A 17,706-nucleotide genomic window follows, 5' to 3' on the forward strand; every position below is an offset into this window, starting at 1 on the left:
TACATACTGTTCCACTAAAGAAAACGCTTGACTGTCTGGCACTTTCTAGAAATCAAAAAATTGTCAAAGAAATGCTGTATTTGACTCCAGGTTCATATGGGGAAACTAGTTATATGCCGACTGAATAAAAAAAACTCATCGAATATCATTGAAGATAAACGGTTAATCGTCTGAAAGAGGAGATGAATACTTTGCATCCTTCAGAGTGTCTATTTTACTCCTTGGGACCTTAACTCCTTGGAACATTCGAACCAAGTCTCTGATAGACCCTGCAACCTCATGAATTACTGGATTTTTCGGGCTATTGGAAACAGAACTTGGAACAACGCAACCTCAGATCCATGTCTGTTCGAAAGTTTTCTGTCTTTGAGTTGTTCATTTTTTCAAAGACTCTGGAAAACACTACAGCTACATGGGTTTGTTGCATTTTCCTCTGATCTTCTTATGACATCCATTCCAACAGACTTGTTTCCTGTGCAAGCTTTTTCAGAGAACATTCAGCTGTTTTCTTGGATACTGAGGGTGCATCTGATAATATACCCTTAGAATCAATCGTTTAGATATCGGGGAGAAGAAGGATCGAATATTTAATATAGGTTGTAGACTGCATGCTAGGAGAAAGATACACGATTGTTATGGGAAAAATTTTAGTAGGCAGGCAGGAATTATTCTCAAGGACGAGATACTACTTGGTCTTCCGAAAAATAATGCAGACACGTCAGTCATAGTCTAGGGCAAATATTTGCATACAACAAACCCATAGTTGAATTCACCAATAGAACAAAGAGGAAAACTAGAACCTCTTCAACTCTGAAGAGAAGAGATGAGATAGAAAGACATGAGGGTCGAAACCAGACATGATGTTTTGTTTTTAGTAAGCGGTGGTTGAACCCATTTGGTTTGGTGGTCAAAGATGAGATGGGACCAGATTAGGAAATTAATCAATAGCAAAAATGAAGACTTGAAAAGTACACCTAAGAACACACGTGTGAACACTTTTATAAATGAGCCATCTGAGAAAAGTGAAGAACTGTCTCAACAGAGCAAGGAAATAATTACAGGGCTACTCACTGGACACTGTCCACTGAGAAGACCCTTGAACAAAATAGGGCTGTAGAATGAAGAGTCTTGCTGCAGACAATGTAACAAAGGGCAGAGTCAGCTCACTGGATCACATTGAGTGAGCAATTTATATACAACCTGAATAATTGGTCCCCCTCACGATTTCAGGATTGTTGACAAATGCTGGTATATTCAATTTTTTACATAGACCCCTTTCAAATTTTTGAATGAAAACGGTATGATTCAGGAAAAGAATGAAAAAAGATTGTTCTGGGTGACACTAGATGTATCCGCTAGCAATGATTTCCAAAAATAAACATGCCGGATCCACTGCTCCAGTCTCCCATAAAGAAAAACTGCCTCCCCGCCGAGAAGGCCGTTTGTTCACATTTTACAACCGGTCGCTTTTTTTTAGCACATCAAGAACTCCGCAAGACACAATAAGTTATTTATAGCGACGATTGCCAAATATAGAAAACGTTTTCCATGACTGATTATCATGAGTATCGTGGAAGTATAAATTGAATGAGCAAAAAGAATGAACCGACGACCAATGTATTATTTCAAGATGCCTCTAGCGAGACGAATTTAATTTATTTGACTCGAGATTAAAGTGCTGTTTTATTGGGGGCCGCCTAATGGGGTGTTAGTAATTTTTTTTGCGAGGTAATGGATTATTTGGCGAAATTGGTCATTAATTTTGTGATGTTCAGTATTTTAACGGCTATCTTTTAACAGTAGGTATAGGTGCAGAGTTGAAAGAAGCAAGTTGGGAAATTTATGTTTTTCTCACTCACTCACTCCAAAATCATGGTCTCAGCAGCAATCTATATCTAATGTAATTCCCAACCGAACCAAAACATTCAACCTTGACGAATGGTGGTGATTTGGTGATCAATTTTTTAAAATTAACATCCACCAATAAGTTGGAGGCTCACGACTGATACTGACAGGTTGAATTTTAGAAACTATATCCTTCAAAACGCAGCGTTTTTCCTTAGACCCATTACGGAAGAAGAGCCATTGAAATATTGAACCATCCTCATTGCTTAGTGAAGGAAATCAGAGTTTAGAAGGGTGGAAAGAGCAAACTTTTCAGTTCACCCTTTTAAGTTCAAAATATTTTTCACAACAAAAATTAACTATTTATCAGTAATATTTGATAATTTTATCAACCTATTGAAAAAAGTGCAAAGATATTTTTTTTGTTGATTGTAGAAATGTAGAACTAGGTGTGTTGCAATTTCGCCACTATCTTCTAGGTCTTTCTTCAAGACGGGTAGCCAAAATCAAATGCCATTTCTAAAGAACCTTTTGAAATACACTTCTATCTTGATAAAAAAATAAACTCTGATTCTTTGAGCTTACATCTCTTATCGTGTGGTTTATTGACAGTCATTCCCGTCTTGTTTCATTCAAGTCATTATTCACCGTCTCATTTCAGACTGTGTCCTGTTAATTGTCTATTTCTAATGTTCACTCTCACCCATTTTTAACGGTCTTGAAGTTTCACCAATATAACTTCAAGAACAAGGAATCTTATGAATGCAAATTTTTGTTCTTTTATGAAAAGTTTTAACATTATATTTCCAAATCGTCTTATCTTCTCAGATATTTCTGGAATCTAACGTTAGTAAAGGTGTCGGTGGTTGATAAGTCGGTGATTGCTGACTTGGTGCACATCGAATTGGTGTTGCTGTTTGTAAAATCATTCGGTTTTTAACACGCTAATATTAGCTTCACTTGTATGTTTGTTTGATTTTCACTAACCGTAAATGGACAGAATTATTTTAAACTTTGTACACTTATGAAGAATCGGTGACAATACAATAATTTCATAAGTTCATCTCATTATCCTGATCAGCATCGCCAGAATTAAATAATTTCCTCACACAGTCTATGTGTGTGAGCAAGTGAGACAACCACGCTGTCTGGGCATGCGTATATATTCTATATTAAAACAAATGGGCTTGAAATAGCAAGCCAAACTAAAAAGTGGAAAACAAATGATAGTTTTAAAAACTAAAAAAACACGCTTTGATAGTAACATAAAATAAAAAATGAAAAATAATTTAAAACTGATTTAAGATTGTGTTCAACATCTTATAGTTTAATGTAACTAATGACTTTTAATAAGTCTGAAATGAGAATAAATCTATTTAGATAAAACATTAATTTTGTTGTAGAAAACCACGGGGTGCCAATCTGGCAAACAGCTCCTAGCCAAGTATTTATAACAATGGATATTTAGTACCCCACGCTTACAACAAAATTAATTTTGTTGTAAATAGATTTACTCTGATTTCAAACCTATTTAAAATTATCAGTTACATCAAGCCATAGGACTTATTCTCGATCTTAAACACAATCTTGAATTAGTTTCGTATTAAAACAACGATAAAAATAAAATAAATACAACAATAAAAATTAATTGGCGCTCCGGGGCGACTTCTTTGATTTCAGTGGCGCATTTGCTTTTTCAGCTGCAGGAAAACCCGGAAAAACCTGCAGCACCACATCATCTGAAGATCTTGATCTAACAATGTCCTCTCTCTCATAAAACAAAATGTAGGGTGTCTCCAGAGGCTCCAATAAATTCAATGCATCGCCAGAACACTTCGTGACACGACTATCGTCAAACTTAAACCAGTCCGTTTCTTCTTTGACCAAGGCGTAATAATGACCACATTCAATGCCAGAACCACAGTGAACAATGACTGCATGAATATTATAACAGTGGTCTGCTAGGTTGAAATGTTCATCTATTTCGAACCTTCCAAAGAGTTTCTTGCTTCCGTTAGAGGTTGAGTCTTGTTTAAAAATCATCAGTGTTATTATTAGATTGACTGGTGCCTCAGCTATACTTGTCACCTGTTAAAAATTCCATTTTCAGATGATTTAACAATAAGCTTTGCACGGACTGGTAATTAGTCGTATTAGGAAAAGCTAGATGAAGTTCCAGAAATTCACATAAGTTTTCAGTACTTCTTGAACATTTACCACAAAGTAAACAAGTGAGGATTTTTCCAGCAAAAGATTTACAAACACAAGACGAGAAGGGTTGTACGGAATCATTCAGTCCAGAGCGGCTGGGAGTATTGATTTTGCTATTGTTATTTATTATTACATATTATTTTTCATTTTTTAGTTTGTGTTGCTATCAAAGCGTATTTTTTTAATTTTTCAAACTATTATTTGTTAATTGACTGTTTATTTTCTATTGAATTCCTTGATGAATCCACTAACCTGGATAAGCTGTATTGCAGCATCCACAAAATGGTTTGAAATATATTATTATTATTGGGTATATATTTTCGTTCGATAAAGGTCTGATTGTGTAAGGTGAATATCCTCTCGATAAAAAAAACTGAATATGACAAACTCTCTCTCAAAAAATGTGTCTCAATACGAATCAAGGGAGCACTAACATCATTGAAGGAACTTCCAGGACTTGTCTGCACGGGTTATATCTTTTTAAAAAAAAATATTGATTATGGGATCGATTATTATCACGTAGTATTCATTGAAATTATATTTGAAAAATATGTAAAAAGTCCTGTCACTATTTAAAAAAAATAAATGATAAAATTTATTCAAGCAATTGCAGTTTGATTTGAGGAAATACTTTCATAATAACACATTTCACAGTTGTAAGTAGTGAGTTGCACGTTTTAGCAATAACTTTTTTTCATTATCAAAGGCCTTCTATCAATTTCAAAAACTACACCTCACAATTTGATTTCCACAAACTTCATTTGATGAAATTTCAATAGATTATTTCTCCTAATGCAACAAAATGATGAAAAAATTGAAGGCTACGCAGCGTTCATATGATTTTTGGTCATTTAAACGCTCTGCTAAACGACATATCATCATTTTTTACTTGAAATAATCCTAGCATATACACCAAGGTCAATCGATCAAAATGCGTGCAATCCCATAATTTAAAAATGTGGCATTTAAGCAATTGCTCAACCCACGGTCTCAGGATGTTATCAAATAAGACATTTTAAAAATTATGGATTTGCACACCTTTCAACCGATTGATCTTAGTGCACTCGGAATAGAACTATTAATAAACTTTCATGTTATGGAATCAAATACGATTCTCAAGCCAACATTAAATCTGAGGTTAATTGAATAAGGTGTACTTCAAGGCTCCATACACAGTTCACTCTTGTTTGTTATTCGTATTGAGGATATTAATTCTTCGTGAAATCTTTTAGTCTCATTAGCATATGATACAAACTTGGTCTATTCTGATGAAGATCCTTCAGGACTTAGAATATTTAAAGAGGTTGATATGTAAAGATCTAACTTGGTATCATCGGATAGTTTCAAAGTATTGTGGGTATCACCTTGAATAATTATCTACTAGTCTAATCTATAATGTGACGATATTTAAATGTTATGATATTGCAGTGTTATGATGGAGAATATTTTTTCGATTTATGCGTTCACTACCAAAATAGTTTCGAAAGAACAGATCTACCTGAACAGAAACACTTGTAAAATAATTGTCAGATGACGAAAATGAGAGTGATGATGTAACTTTTCGAACTTTTCGAGGTAACTACTACAAAATATGTCTGTAAAATACTACTCGATAAATTGAATTAATATCCAGAATCCGCCATCGTAATTTCATGGTCATGACAGTGAATTGGGTATACATTATTATAACTGTCTTGTTTGTAATTTGATTCACTCAAAACTGACTATCCAAGTAATGAGTAAATTGATCTATTCAACACCAATCCAACTTTCATAAGTACCGCTCATTAGTTGTATGCTTTACCGTTACAAAAAATTATAACCGGAAGTGGAACAATAACACATTATATGATGTTCATCCACTTATTTGTTATATTAACAAACAAACTTTAGTTAATCAGTAGTTGTTTCAAAACTGTGTTAGTGTGTTATATAAGCGTTAACGGTAAAAAAAATATATCTTGTTGAACTGTTTCTTCGAATAAATATCCATGCTCTAGAACCAATTAATTCATAGAAATATTTCGAAAAATAATCATTCACGCTTTCCTAAGCAGAGGTTATGAAATTGTTGGGCCGTTATCACATACAAAGGCAATGAAGCAAGCAGGACGAATTGTCCAATAATTCCTAATGGATATTATCCATATTTCGATGGAATTGATGTTGTTCGAGGTTTTCTCTTCAGTTTTTAACCACACATTTGTTTGGATTTGAAACTGCATATATTTCAATAACTTTATTGTATAGTTATGAATAAGGTACAGTTCAGAATTCCAAAGCAATATATAAAGAGCAACAACTTTCTCATCAAAAACAAACGATTGCAAAAAGGTATCTTTATGAAACAATAAAGCACTTACTAATTCTAAGATAACATTTTATCATTAGCATATTCTTCTATTTAGGTTTATAATACCTATTACTACCTACCTACCTGGGGGTTACCTTCACGAGAACCCTCAACTGGAAAGCCGACCTGAGAAATACCCTGAACAGGCTCAGGAAAAGAGCAAACCTCCTAAAAGCCTTGTGGAGCAAGGTCGTGAGTTGCGACAGCTGAACCCTATTACACACCTACAAGACCGATCATGAACTATAAAGCCATGATCTACTGCGCAATACCCCGAGACTAATACACCGCTTACCAACCACAGAGAAGAGAATAGTACACAACATACACAACCTTCCTTACTGATTTCCCTCCAACGAATTATATAACACCGTAAAATTAACCCCTATAAATTTAAGATTTCAGGATCTTCCAGGCAAATACATCACCAGAACAATTAAAAGCAGCAACTCCACCGCAATTGAGACAGACGCCACCCCCTGGAGGCCTCGCGGAAGCCCTAGGAGGATCCCAAGGAAAAAACTTCCATTTCCCCCAGTCAGGCTCCTAGGAGTCCTGGAGAATATTCCGGAGCGATTCCAGGACATCATTGACAAGTTCCCGCTGGCGATCAAGTAAAAGACAGCCCACTGCCAGATACGATCACAAATCACTGAGGATAAATTAAAAACACACTTTTGTCTATTTTCTTTATTTTTGACCGGTTTCGGCTATTACACCATTTTCAAAACTAACTGATTACGTTTAAATCTGAGTAATTTATACCTAGGTTGCTTATTCTATCATAAATGATTTGATATACCTGATACCCGGTACCTGCGTTTCATATACCTGTAAACTCCATGAACATAACAAAGCTTTCAATATAATGTATAGGTTTTGGGATCTGGATTATAGGTTCAGGAGAGGACTATTTTTTAAATCAAGTTGTTCGTTGAGGACAATACAATTGGGATTTTTCTTTGACCTTTTTATTTCCATAGATTCCAACAGATTCATCATTTTGCCTTTTTCGCATGTGTGTAGGATCTTTAAATTATCTTTATCTATTTTATGTTTCGAATTTTGAAGATGTTCGTACATTAATGATTTTTTATCCGAAATTTCATTATTGATTTTTGTTGATATTTCATTATTATGTTGTTAACTAGAGTGGTAGGTATTTTGTTATTAACTGCTATTTGTTTAATGATTGCGATTTCACTTCGGAGGTTTTGATCAGAAAGGGGTATTGTGAAAGCCCTATGTATCAATTTCTGTGAAATCGGGTTAAAAGAGTCAAAAGGTATTGTGCAATCTGTGAATGTGTTTTTTCGGAAAATGTTAAAGTCGAGTTTATCATTGTTTTTGGATATTGTCAGATCTAAAAAGTTTATCTCATTGTTTTCTTCTATCTCTAGCGTGAATTTGATCTTATCGTGTAGACTATTGAGGAATTTCAAGTAATTAGATATTTGTCTAGTTGAACCATCGAAGCCTACTAATATGTCATCTACATATCTAAACCAGAACACAATACGTTTATGGGAAAGACAGTCATTCAAAATTAGATTAGTCTCTAAATTGTTTAGGAATATATCAACTAGTAACGGACTTATCGGTGATCCCATCGGTAGGCCTGAGTTCTGAATATAAAATGTATACAGTATACAGAACTCAGGCCTACCGATGGGATCACCGATAAGTCCGTAACTAGCTGATATATTCCTAAACAATTTAGAGACTAATCTAATTTTGAATAACTGTCTTTCCCATAAACATATTGTGTTCTGGTTTAGATATGTAGATGACATATTAGTAGGCTTCGATGGTTCAACCAGACAAATATCTCATTACTTGAAATTCCTCAATAGTCTACACGATAAGATCAAATTCACCTTAGAGATAGAAGAGAACAATGAGATAAATTTTTTAGATCTGACAATATCCAAAAACAATGATAAACTCGACTTTAACATTTTCCGAAAAAACACATTCACAGATTGCACAATACCTTTTGACTCTTTTAACCCGATTTCACAGAAATTGTCTGCATTCAGGTCAATATACATAGGGCTTTCACAATACCCCTTTCTGATCAAAACCTCCGAAGTGAAATCGCAATCATTAAACAAATAGCAGTTAATAACAAAATACGAACATGTCATTTCGGATAAAAAATCATTAATGTACGAACATCTTCAGAATTCGAAACATAAAATAGATAAAGATAATTTAAAGATCCTACACACATGCGAAAAAGGGAAAATGGTGAATCTGTTGGAATCTATGGAAATAAAAAGGTCAAAGAAAAATCTCAATTCTATTGTCCTCAACGAACAATTTGATTTAAATAATAGTCCTCTCCTGAACCTATAATCCAGATCCCAAAACCTACATTATATTGAAAGCTTTGTTATATTCATGGATTTTACAGGTATATGAAACGCAGGTACCGGGTATCAGGTATATCAAATCATTTATGATAGAATAAGCAACATAGGTATAAATTACTCAGATTTAAATGTAATCAGTTAGTTTTGAAAATGGTGTAATAGCCGAAACCGGTCAACAATAAAGAAATATAGTGGAAAATAGACAAAAGTGTGTTTTTAGTGTATCCTCAGTGAACATGAATTTCCACAAAATAAACAAGTCGTCAATCGAAGAAGTACGATCAGAAATAAATAGGTCTACCTATCCCCAAGACCCACCAGCAGTGCCAAGGAACGAGAGAAGACCCACTATCCCGACCAACCAAGACAAATGCATTGTTTCCAAGTATAAACAACCAGCAACAAGAACTAGAAAGCTATACATAAAAACTATTATTATTTTTTATTTTGAATTAATACAGCCCCTGAAGAGGCACTAGCCTACAGCAGAGCACCACAAAAAACTATTTAATATTAACTTACGAACATTAAGGGAAGATAAACGTATCCGATCGATCGTAAATTAACCTTTGATTCCTTATGTTTAGGTTATAAGTTTATTCTTTCTTGGATTCAAGTTCCTGATAGTCCTTATTTTCATTTCATTCAAATACCAGCTTGTTCCTATAAAATTTTTGTGTACCTTCAAATTATTCATGCAAACTATATTAACAGTCGATTTCATATCAGTTTTCGATTTAGATATATAAACTTTATTCGATATATTATTTGTAACTTCCAATTTTATTTTTCGGAAGCGAAATTGTTGTCGTAATTTGGCAACGCAAAATCCCTAGAAAGAGGAGATGTGATATTAACAGACCACAAAAAAGTTACTGTTTGGAATTGAAGGAATGTTGTTTTGGGACTCCTTAGCAAAAATGTGAAAAAAATATTTTTATTTGGTATATTCCAAAATGATTCTCATGACCTAGCAACATTTGTTACCAAAGAATATGGTAGTTCAGTAAAATATTTCTTTAGCCCATTTTGGAATTTGGTTATTGTGGAATGAAACTTTCCCAAATAGATAAAAATGAGAAGTTTTGGGTTCGGGATCTGTGAAAAATTCAATGGAACTTTCAGCAATCGCTAATAAATAATTCATATGGAATAAAAATATACTTGTTAATGGAAATCATTTCAGACTGAGTTATGGTAGTGAAATATACTACAACGTCCTTTCTATCCAAATATATTTTGAATTAATAATTAGATTGAATACATTGATGGATATAGCCGTCACTGTGTGATAGGAAATCATAATGAAGAAAAGAGAAATGAAACTTTCTATGTTTTTACCACTTTTATTTGTAACTAACGTTACTGCAGTTTCGTCCTATACGGACATTTTTAAACTTATACAATAAACTAACAATGATTCATTACATTAGCCATTATATACCACCCCAGTATGTACTAATAGAGGTACTTGGCTTGATTGAGTACCTGAATTTACAGTTTACAATGCGGATCTGCCAATTTAAAAACCGGCGAGTAAACTAAATTGATTTGATCATTTAACAGGTTGCACCCGCAATGTTTATGCTTGTGAATTTCTAAGGATTCTAAATAATTGAGTTTGTATCCCTTCCTTGTATAGTGCAGTATTTCCGTATCGTTAAGATTCGAAAACTTGTGGTTGCATGCCAAGGAATGGTTTGAAAACGTCGAATCATTTTTCCTCGTCTGAAGGACCTATCATGTTCAGCATACCGTTTTTGGAAATTTCGGCCACATTGCCACACATAAACACTATTACACTCCGGACACTTAAGCTCATTAACTCCAGATTTCTCCAACTTGTCCACCTTATGTTTGGCATTGAAAAGGAAATAAGATAACCTGGCATATGGTCTGAAAGCCCCTTCCACATTGTTTTTTCTGAAGAAACACGCAATTATCTCTGTTCTTTTTCCAAAATATGTGAGCGTTACCCATTTCTTGATTTCTGGTTGTTTGACCGTGAGGGTATATGTATCTGTAAGTGAATTTACGGCTTTGTTTTCTGACTAACTTCTGGATAGTATCTGCGTTAAAACCATTATTATGACCTTTCTGTGTGGTTATATCAATTTCCCTAGCTAGATTGTTAGCAGACAAAGGCAGTGAGAATGCTCTGTGCAACATTGAATTGTAGGCTGCTGATTTATGACTATCTGGATGAAAAGAATCGCTTGGGATGGTGATGTCTGTATAGCTAGGTTTTCTGAAAACATTGAACTCGAATTTATTATGATTGTGTGTAATGGCCATGTCTAAGAAATTTATCTGTTTCTCTATCTCTATTTCGAGTGTGAACTGAATGTTGCTATTGAGATTATTAATGAATTCATAAATTGGTTCAGAACAGGCGAGAATATCGTCTACATATCTGTACCAAAAATGAATATGTTTTTTACCCAGGTCGGAATTTACTATAGTGGTCTCCAAGTTGTTCATAAATATGTCTACTAAAAGTGGACTAAGGGGTGAGCCAATGGGCTCACAGGGGTGGTATATAATGGCTAATGTAATGTATCTTTGTTAGTTTATTGTATAAGTTTGAAAATGTCCGTGTAGGACGAAACCGCATTAACGTTAGTTACAAATAAAAGTGGTAAAAAACATAGAAAGTTTCATTTCTCTTTTCTTCATCAGATTGAATACCTTTGAATGTCGTAGAATAATTTATAATGTAGTCACAATGCTTCATAAATTGTTATAAAACTTTCTATTTTGCTGACGAAATTGTAAATACTGATAGCAATATTATTTATATTTATAATTTATATTATTAATTTAGAAATTTTGTTCTCATTTGCTATTGGTATTTACCTAGCTTCTGTTACATGTTAAGAATGTTGTAGACATTCAAACCACCTTCGTGTGAGTGGAGACCTTGACAGAACACGGTGTCCCTTCGCACTCAACAATTAAAAAAGTCATTATATCTGATACACTGGCGACTCACAATGTAATCTATCTTTGTAAATATACTCACGTTACAAAAATTCGTTTATAATTGCGGAGATAATGCGCCTTTAAAATTCATGATTCCGTTTTCGTCCTTTCTCACGCACTTTCATTGTTTTTTATGGCTTCTCTTGTTTTTTTATTGACGGAGTGAGATTACTATCGTGTAATTGATTGAGTTTCGCCAGTGTATAGTTTCCCTTACGAAAACATACAGGAAATTGAAAGGAATAAAAACTAAAAAAACCTCAAAAAATCTATATAGCGATAATGCAAAGTGTACTATTGAATCTGAAGTATGTTTTGAATATTATGTAATACTTTCGAACGATAGAAGTTCAAACCTATAATACTCAAGACGATTTTGTAGCAAAAAATCGATTCAAACTATAAACAAAAATATCCGTTGGGTCATTGAATCACAAACTCTTTTGAGAGAATCGTAAGATCTGCTAGACAGAAAGACTTTCAAAATTACTTCTGATTTTTCTGCTGACAAAGCGTTTGTTTTAACTCTGATGATCCATCAATATGTACCTCTGAAGTAACTGAGATTATTCAGGCAGATATGGATGCATATATTTTTTCAATAAACCTTGCTTCTAATGACAAACCATGATTCAAGACAAGCGAGCAAGCTGCCGCTACAGGCAGTGGAACAAAAATCCTAGCATCAACAATTGTTTCAGGTTTGTTGATGTCCCAAGAAATGCAAATTAGAAATAAATGAGAGTAAAGAATTGGATAACAAGAAAGTTGAGAATGAACTATTTTCCAGTCCAAGGGGTCAGTCATAGTCGGCAGATAGTTGATTTCACCACTGTCATAATTTCACCACTGAAACGATAATACAAATAGATCGTTCAGTACGATGTAGTAACATCAGTGCTCGTTATAAAAGTCAAATTAATTTTCTGAATAATTTAAATCTCACTCCAAATAGATGAATATTGCAAGTGATTTTCAAAGAAAGCCAACTGGTAGTCATATAGTATCTGTTCTCATTATTAAAAAATGCGTTAATATATTTGCACTATCCAACTCATTTCTTCTTGTTGCAATATTGGTCAAGTTCAGCTCAAACTATAATCCTTGTAAAGGACTGTAGATGAATATATCCTCAAATGTCTGGGACACTTCAACTACTTAAGCGATTACCTCAATGGTTTCCGGAAGCAAACATTCTCTCATGTGTCACCAATCTAATGCGAATCGCTACTTTCGCAGAGGCACCGCTTTTAGAGGTACTTCAAGAATGATCCTGCATTGCCTGTGTTTTTTCCTCAAAAAAGTCTTTCGATAAACATTGAGAGTAGTCATCGACGATTTTCTCTCGGATACCTTTGCCAACAACGCTGATGATCCACAAGGATCCATATTGTCTCCAACCATATTCCTACATGAACGACCTATTGAAAATGAAAATCCAAAGTTTTGTTTTGCTGAAAACAGTACGCTCATTTCTTCTTTCCATTCAGATACTTGAACATCATGTTAGTAACCAAGTAGACGTTGGAGCTAAATTTTCTCTAGAATATTAAAAATGTCATCTCTTGTAAGATAAAACATGACAGAATCCAAATTATTATCGTCACGTTGCTAGAATAGTGAAGGTAGCCTCTAAGAATTTGAGAACAGTACTTCGAACTAGAAACTTGCATACAACTCAGCTACTTTTGATGTTTCATATATCTCAAATCAGTCCTGCCTTGGTATATTACTCACATCTCACATATATGCTCAGAGTATGTTCAGGAGGGCGAACTAAGTATACTATAAGGTTAGGTTAGGTCCAAGGTGGATTGGTCTATTCGATCCTCCATCGCAACAAGCAAGGGTTTATTGTGGCTCATACTTATTCACACTCGGTCAAATAAAACCCAGCTTCTTAACGAAGCCGATTAGTTTGTAGGTCAGATGGTAACTGCCGAACTCTACAAACCTGATTCGGTCCTCAGCGGGGCAGACACCAAGTATATGCTCTACTGTTTCATAATTTTCCAAACAGATGCGACACACACTGTCTTCCGACAGTCCGACATCATATGATGACTCAAATGTAAGAAGGCTTGTTAGACATCGTAGTTCATCCCTACTGTAGTCCAACAACTGTTTGGTATAAAGCTTCGAAGAGTGAATGAACGCCTTGGAGTGAGCCAATCCTGAAGGATTCTGTGAGATGTCCATAAATCTTCTTGCCATTCAGGTGTTCAATCTTTGTTTGGTAAAGTCTGAAGTGATGCCAATGACAGGTGTTCTGGTCCGATGAAGCTGCACCCTCCTTTGCAAGGGAATCAACAGCCTCATTGCCTTCCAGCCCAGTATGGCCAGGATTCCAGACCAGAGACAATCTGTTAAGTCTTCCTATCGAGGAGAGTCGATTTTGGCAATTTACTACCAACTTAGACGTTGCTCGGTAGGAGCCAAGAGCTTCCAACGCCGCTTAACTGTCCGAGAATATTTTTATTGACTCTATATGAGGTTGGATTCTTCCAATCTCCCCGCACACAATTCAATAGCTAAATTTCCGCTTGAAATACAGTCGCATAGCTTCCTAGGCAGGTTGATACCTATGTCCTGGATTTGCGACTGAAAACACCTGCACCAGAACCGGAAGGTCTTCTTGATCCATCTGTAAACCAACAACTATCTGCGCTCAGTATTTCCTTCTTCAAGCATATTATGAGACTGCTAGATTCTATTCAAAAAACGAGAAATTCACCTGATTGTAGACCCAACCAACACAAGTATCTTTTATATTCGCTAGTCCAGTCTTCCTTCGATGTTCCATCGATGTTCCATCGAAGGAAGACTGGAGAATTACAGATGATTTTTCTATAGATAGTTTCAGAAACACACGCAAACTAGAGTTGCAGTCCAATTCAATACACCTCGAACTAGTTTTAAGGAACACATTTTTTGGAAAATTTCCCAAGATCTTTCATTCAAATTACTATAATCTACAACAATTAAAAATTAAAACGTGAATAGCCTCTTTCGTACAGGAAACACTCTTATAGAGTCTCGTGCGGTTTTCCCCATTTTTTTCTTAGTGGAAATTAACTAACTGAGCTTGGTTTACTGTTTAAAAAATCTGTTTAAAATCTGTTTTTCCGTTAATCAGCTGTCGCCCCCATACGAACGACAACTCTCAGAAGTTGAGAAACTTGTGCGAGCTAAGAACTAACGAGGTCTTACCTCTTAACGTGGGATTCCTAACACGGTTGCAGAATCATCCCAGCTTCAACCAGATAAATTCTATCGAGAAAAATATCTGGTCAGGAATCGAACCCACGACCTACCGATCGTGAGTCGGGTGCACTACCACCGCGGCCAAATCCACAACGCATAATAATAATCGCATTATTCAGTTTCGTTTGTTAGAACCCAAAGAATATACTAGTGAATTGAATTTTTGCTTACCTTCCTCCATAAATATTTTCAGTCAAAGGCGAGCTTTCATCGTCTGAAAGGTTATCGTCGCTGTAGGGATCGGGTCGCAATCCACTCGCCATTTCTGAAAAAAGGGAAGTCTAAAATTAATACTGGTGAATGAAAATGTTATAATAAATTTTTGAGATTTACGATTGAGAGATTGCTAAGTAAATTTATGCGAAGCACATTGTACTCAAACAATCAAAACAAACAAAAATTGCTTCAAGTTCCGAATTGATATTCGTAGTTGTACAATAATTTTCAGTCAATATACAGAAGTGAAAAAAGTTCTATAGTATTTTATCACAATCTTTAAATTTAACGACTTCCATAATGGCTTTAGGAGCACTAGTGAGGTATTAAGAACAAAAGTAAAATTCGAGTCAATGCATTTACGATCCCATGACGTAAGAGATCTACATCATATTGAAATTACAACTTTTTGTCATCGTACGTAACAAAATTACTTAAAAAATTGATATAAGTATTGATTTTCCTTCTGTGCATTTTGATACGAACCCAATTAATTACAAATGTATTATTTTTAAAAACATCCGTCGTGAGGTAATATCTTTTCTTTTTTCTTTTGAATAAAATTCTGTCTCTACTACATTTTTCTTGGTGTCGGACTGTGCAAAATAATGTAGGTATAGTCGAAGTAAACGACTTATGAAAGCAAGATGTGATGTGATATAGGATTACGAAAACCTTTAGATGTTCATCTAATAAAATCATTGAAAAAATAATATACGACTGTTACAAAAGCAATGAGATTCGTACAACGGAAATCATAAGGAAGAAAATGAATACTTCCGGCCATAACATGAGCTGTTGTGACAAAAGTCTTCAGAATTGGATAAAGGCGAAGAGTGGCAGAAAATGATTAAAAAAGTAATTTTAGTTGAAAAAGACTATATGGAGATTGGACACTTCCATATTGATAATGGTGGAAATAAATTCATTAATGATTTAAATGACGACAGTGATAGCGAAACAGAGAATATGGAAGAGGAATTATCAGATGCTTTTGAAGAAAGTTAGTAACGTGTTTTTGAAGCGATCGATTGTATATATACATATGTGAGTAAATAGTATTAAGAAGTATTTTCAATTATCACCCTGTTATTTGAATTCCTACTTTCCCACTCACCTATATAAACGAAATATTTATTATATTTATTATACAGCTGTTGGAAGGTAGGCTGCACTATATCATTTACTTGAACTATACTCTACCAAGTGTAATTCATTTTGAACGGATATTAATAGTAGCAAACTGAACGAAATAACTATTTTAGTAATTTAATTTCTAGTTGATCAGCTAGAACTATGCAGCTCACCCCTTTTGAATTTGTGAATTTTGACATCTAGTTTAGGATCCATTCAACAGTTGGTAATCGTGATGTATAGAAGATGTTCAGTTATTGTAGTATTGGTATTGATTATTCAGGTAACATTTGTTATTTCAACGCTAACCTTATCAGTGTATATAAGTAGTTGTCTTGGCTTGATGTATTAGTTACTTGAAAATGGTCTAGTAAACCGTAACCGGTCGTAATATATAACAAAATCTTAGTAGAAATTAGACAAAAGTTATTTTCTTTATTCTATTTCAACATGAATTTTTACAAAATGAATAGGTCATCAATCGAATACCTTTATTGTTTATGTTTGTTATAACAATATTTATCATATTGTTCTCTTCCAAATGGCATGTTTTCCATAAACGACAATGACCACAACTGAAATGCAGAAGTTTCCTTGTTGCCGAACAAAATATCTGAGGAATTCAGTGTCGGTGGTTTTCAGAAGTGAAAAAATTGTTATTGATCTAAACTTCTATGTTCAAGGCCAACTATTCGATTTATACCACGAAGAATTTAATTAAGCGGGTCTCAGACCAATTGTGCGGAACTAATGAATTTTTGTTTGTGCATGCTCCGCATATTCAATCATTTCAACAAGATGGTAATATAAGTGTAATCATTACTCATTTATGAATTGCCGTTTTCAGTTTTCTTTCATCGCACATTTTCATTTGTTTTGTAGTTCATATATTTCTTATACACAAGTTTATATATTTCTTATACAGTTTCATACCTCTCAGAACATTGTTTCTTATATCTCAGTTGGCTTTTCTGTTTCAGTTTTAGTAGCTTTTCATTTTGTTACAATTCTTGAATTGAGAATGTAAACTTTCACGGCCGGAGATAACTGTGTGAAAAATATTTTCCGGGTGTTTTTTAGCCGTGGTCTGTAGGTTTTTAGACCGATACTTCGTCTACTACTGCGGTATACATCATGAAAGGCAATGTGGTAACGGTCGCAGTGCCCGAGACGGTGCTTCGGTTGTTCCGAACGCATTAACTTGGGAATTGTAGAAAGACATTAATGTCGATCCAGATTTGCTTAAAGGGAAAATAACTGGTGACGAATCATGAGTATATGGTCACGACATCGAAACCAACGTCCAATCGTCTCAATGGAAGAGAC

The 17,706-nt window shown here is 34.5% G+C and overlaps 1 protein-coding gene across 2 annotated transcripts in view; it reads right to left on the bottom strand.

Annotated features, from left to right (window-relative positions):
• The window catches only part of kkv (hyaluronan synthase-like protein kkv), a 123,065-nt gene that overhangs the window by 39,840 nt on the left and 65,519 nt on the right, over positions 1-17,706 (bottom strand). For both annotated transcript variants that reach the window (XM_074173787.1, XM_023174125.2), the window contains exon 2: positions 15,202-15,295. In XM_074173787.1, coding sequence (XP_074029888.1) covers positions 15,202-15,293 — 92 coding nt within the window. In that variant the 5' untranslated portion in view covers positions 15,294-15,295. The remainder of the gene's footprint in view (positions 1-15,201; positions 15,296-17,706) is intronic.

Source organism: Leptinotarsa decemlineata, unplaced genomic scaffold, assembly GCF_025532065.1.
Source record: "Leptinotarsa decemlineata unplaced genomic scaffold, Ldec_3_MD MMD2_tig00000505_RagTag_RagTag, whole genome shotgun sequence".
NCBI classification, from domain to species: domain Eukaryota; kingdom Metazoa; phylum Arthropoda; class Insecta; order Coleoptera; family Chrysomelidae; genus Leptinotarsa; species Leptinotarsa decemlineata.